Here is a 4,570-nt window from a genome sequence, read left to right on the forward strand (position 1 = left end):
GTTGTCCTAAGTAATCAATCTTTTTGTCTATTTTTAATGAAATTTGAAGCGTTTGCTTTATTGATACAAATAAATATATATCATATATAATTTTTATAATGATAGATGTGTGCTACATGTTTATTATATTGAGCTTATTTATTTAGCCTTAGTTACAGCGGCAACTCTTTGCTCAACTTTAGCGACTTTAGCATTGATTGTTTCCAAATTTTGAGCAAACGTTTCCTGCACAGAATGTAAAAGCTCCTTATTATTGACCAAACTGGTGGTAATAGTGCCTTGTTTTTGCTCGATTTCCGCTATGATCTTAGCAAAGTTGTTAGCTGCAAACAGGTAATTATAAATTATGAAATCGGCACTCATATATTTGATTCACATATATTTCTTACCATATTTATGCAAAGCTTCGAGTGCTTGCATTCTTTCAATAACATGTGGCAACATCTCAACAACTGGCTCGGTACGTTTGGCCAGGTCGTAGAGCTCTGCAACCTTCTGATCACGTTTGGCGTCCTGTGTGCTGCCGCTGGACTTTTCGGCGATTGCATCCATTTTGCCAGTTAATGTAGTCAGACGTTGCTCAATCGCATCCAGTTTGTCCGGCTGGAGCAGAGCAGCCTTGGTGCTCAAATGCCGGACCGCCTCGAGCACATTGGATGTGTTAGTGACGGTTGTGAGGCGACTGAGTTTCTCGGGCTGTGCACCTACAGCCTTTTCCAGCTGATGCAGACGCTGTTCGAGATTCGCTATGCGTGCTGTCGCTGCCAAATCCGTGCCAGGTGTGGGCAGAGCCGTTAGCACGCCCGATTGTTTAAATTCTTCGACTTGTGCGACAAGTGCTTTCACTTGCTTATCATTGGGCATTTGCTCTTTGCCCAGCACTTGCTCAAGCTTCAACGTATCCAATACTCTCTTGGCTGTGCTTATCACAGTAGCGACTGCATCATAGGATTTCTTCTCTTCGTCGGCAATCTTTCTATCTACTTGCAAAGCGGCCACTTCATCGAGTAGTTCGTTCATTTCAATTTGCAAGCGTTGACACTTTTGCACTGGCGTCTCCTTTTCACCGAGGCCCACCAGCTCATATTCCCCGCCTCGAACATCATAGCCCCGGCACAAGCGACGTCCAATCCGATCCGTGAAGTCGACGTTTCCCTCAAGCGTTGCGTTGCTAAAACGTTTGTGGGCAATGCTTGGCGAAATGTGCAATCGCTCAATGGCCTCGTTTTCTGGCTCCTCTTCATAGTAGTCGGACGTGTCGACCTCCGGATCGTCGGGAGTCTCAAAAACATCCGGCTGGTCATAAGCCTAAAGAAAATATATATATAAAATATGTATGTATGTAAAAGCTGATTTCTATGAGTAATTCATTAACTTTGTAGCTTACAATGCCGGGCAGGTTTTGAAATTTTGGATCGGCCATTATGTTGGGCACTGCGATTACTTATCTTCGACAGTTTATTGACTAGTTGCTATTTTGCGCAAGTTTGCAGAAAGTTTTACGAATCAAAATTGGACAGCAAAGCTGAAACTGATGTCATAGACAAAGTGTGGCCTCAGCAATAAAAGAAAATATATCGCGAAAGACGTAAAACAGCTGTGCTTAAAAAATACTGGTTTGGCTCAGTAGAATTTTTTTTCAAGGTATTTCAATTGCGTACTTTTGGCGCGTTTTAAATTTTTACAGTGTTTTCTTAAGTTTTTCCATTTTTGAGGTGAGGTTTTGAAAGGGCATTGTAACGATCTTTGCTTGAATTTAAAAATTTCTTTTAGGAGTACCATCAATGGCAATGTGTGGTATTTCTTGCAATATACCAAACGGTCACATTGCCTAATAGTTCTAGTTGGTTTAGTGTTGGTCTAGTCGAACTAAAAGTTAGTTTATTGGGGCTTGGAATTCGGAATTAAAAATTATATATATATTTATATATATAAATATATATATACCTATAGAATGACGTCCTTGGACTATTGCCTTTACAGCTATAGTGATCTGCCCCTAGAGGTATGCCCATTGTTTAAAAAGCAGTTTCTGTTCCTCGTGACCGAAAGTCAGCTGATGAATGAAATGATTTTGATATTTGATACAGATTGTTCTGCATATATATAAATATCTGGGCTATTCGGATTTGTTGGCAGCTGGCACGACCTGTCAACGTTGGAGAAGCGCTCTATATCATACTGAATTCATCGCACGCACCCGCGTACGCTTCTCGAAGATTGTTTTATCGGATCAACATAGTCCTGCGTTAGATTTGATGCGATGTGAGCGACGATTTCGACACTTTCTGTTCGAGGATGTGACGCTGGGTCAGGTGCAGGAGCTGATGACATTCATTGGCGAGTCGGCGCACTCCTTGAGCCTGGATAATGTCGACCTGAATGACAAACAATTCTATGGCATATTGAGCCTGTTGCCCCATCTGCAAATCCTTTCGGTGACACGATGTTTGCCTTTGTTCATGTCCGCCACGTTTTTGGATAGCAATTCGTGTGACTTGAATGAGATATCAGCACATTTGGCTGGTATCAGAGAATTGACAATATGCAAAAATCAATATCTAACCGATGCTATACTACTGAGATTAACAGCCCTAATGCCCAATTTGGAATTGCTGAATATGTCCGGCTGTCAGATCTCCTTTCACAACGCCATCCATCGACGCTTCTATCCAAACGAGCCCAGCACGCCCAGTGAATCGGTGCTGACATTCAAATACATACAAAATGTGATCAGCCAGCAGCGGAGAGTCCTGCACACTCTCGACTTCAGTCACACGCTCATCGGCCACTCGCTAATGGCTCTTATTGAGCTGAGCAAGGCCGACGAACAGGCTCAGCCCGGGCTGCAGCTGCGACGCCTCTATTTGGCGGGCTGCAGGCAACTGAATGCCTCGACCATACGCAGCTTTCTCTACACTCAAGCTCAACTGAGAGTTCTGGATCTGTCGTCGACGATGTGCCTGAATGATGATTGCGTGGCGGTAATCGTTCAGGCAAATCCCTTGCTGCAGGAATTGAAGATCAATGCATGTGCCGGCATCTCGAATACAGGCGCTGCAAGCTTACGCAATTTGTCTCGATTGCGCCTGCTCGATATATCCAATTGCGATGGCATCAATAGCAGTGGGATAATAGAGGGCATCGCTAGTGCAGAGAATAATGTCCTCGAGGAGCTGAACGTCTCTTATCTGACCATCTGTGAGGAGTCCATCAAGTCAATAGCCAGGAATCTGCACGCTCTACGCACGCTGCATCTCAATCATTGCGTCAATGCTGTCACAGATGAGGTAATGCAGCTCATAATCCAACAGCTGTGCTGGTTGAGAGAGCTCTCGCTCGAGAGCTGTTGTCGGGTGAGTGGAGAATATAAAGGGAGTTCCTAGGCATAATTTATTGACTGATTACTATTTTCTTTTAGTTAACAGATGCCGCTTTGACTGGCATCAATATAGCTAAGCTAGAGCTGAATCGCAGCTCTGCTATAGGAAACAGCTACCCACCGTCCGATGGATTCAGCGGCTCGTTGCAGTCGATCAAGATATCGTTGCGCAGCAAGGCGGAGGAGGAGATTGTGCGGGATGCGAAACGAAAGCAGGCAATGTTTGCGGCCTACGAGATGAATCTGATCAACGAGGAGGACTTCGAGGGCCACAACATACAAGAGCTGCGCGGATTGCGATCGCTCAATCTGCGGGGATGCAATAAAATCAGCGATGTTTCTTTGAAATATGGCCTCAAGCACATTGAGCTCAGCAAACTGTTGCTCTCGAATTGCCAGCAAATTTCACTGCTGGGCATGGAAGCCTTAGTCAACAACTGCCCAGCCATTGAGGTACTCGATCTATCCGACTGCTATAACATCAGCGATCAAGGCATTAAGATAATTACGGAGAGACTGCAACGGCTACGCTCGCTGGACATTAGCGGCTGCAGCCAGTTGACGGATCACACGATCGACTCTATAATTGTGAACTGTGAATGCTTGGAGACATTGTCCATCTATCGTTGCCGTCGCATGTATACGGATATCGAGGATCGCTTGGCGGACATGCGCACACTTCGCAATCTGCATATGGACAATATGAATAGCATCGATAATGCCGAATTCTTTCGCTTGAAGAAGCGACTCGATTGCTGATATTTTATTGCAATTTTCGTTGTATTTATTCTATATTATTTTCAATTATACAATTTTCGCTAGTCAAAATTTAGCCTAAAAGGCAAATCGAATTGAACGTGAATTAGAATATAGAAATGGCACTTGTAAAGTATATATATACTATATATATATATCGCACAAAGATATGAACAATATGCTCGTTAAATGTCCACCAAGCAATTAGAATGTAACTAATTTTTATCTAAGCCAAATTTAGGTGTTAAACATGGATTAAGTAGCTGTGATTTTCAAACAAAAATTTATGAAATTTAAAGAAAAACATTAAATTATGTGATTTGTTATTATAAATAAGTTAACATATTTTATATTTATTGATGTTATCAATGTGTATTTCATAAAAAAAAAAATTAAATAAGTATATAACAATGAATTGACGTTGCTTTCAAC

At 42.5% G+C, this 4,570-nt stretch overlaps 2 protein-coding genes across 2 annotated transcripts; one reads left to right on the forward strand and one right to left on the reverse strand.

Annotated features, from left to right (window-relative positions):
• Positions 1-20: 20 nt before the first annotated feature.
• Positions 21-1,578, reverse strand: DCTN2-p50 (dynactin subunit 2). Its single transcript, XM_018009769.2, has 3 exons — positions 1,388-1,578; positions 390-1,308; positions 21-323 (listed from the first exon to the last, which is right to left on the reverse strand). Exons 1-3 carry the CDS (start codon positions 1,421-1,423, stop codon positions 139-141), a joined length of 1,140 nt encoding a protein of 379 aa, XP_017865258.1. The 5' UTR covers positions 1,424-1,578; the 3' UTR covers positions 21-138.
• A 187-nt stretch (positions 1,579-1,765) lies between these two features.
• On the forward strand, positions 1,766-4,553 carry LOC108615334 (uncharacterized). The gene is made up of 3 exons (XM_018009764.2): positions 1,766-2,005; positions 2,091-3,356; positions 3,422-4,553. Exons 1-3 carry the CDS (start codon positions 1,955-1,957, stop codon positions 4,139-4,141), a joined length of 2,037 nt encoding a protein of 678 aa, XP_017865253.1. The 5' UTR covers positions 1,766-1,954; the 3' UTR covers positions 4,142-4,553.
• Positions 4,554-4,570: the final 17 nt, after the last annotated feature.

Source organism: Drosophila arizonae, chromosome 5 (genome assembly GCF_054131065.1).
Source record: "Drosophila arizonae isolate 15081-1271.41 chromosome 5, UAZ_ARI_1.0, whole genome shotgun sequence".
Classification (NCBI taxonomy): domain Eukaryota; kingdom Metazoa; phylum Arthropoda; class Insecta; order Diptera; family Drosophilidae; genus Drosophila; species Drosophila arizonae.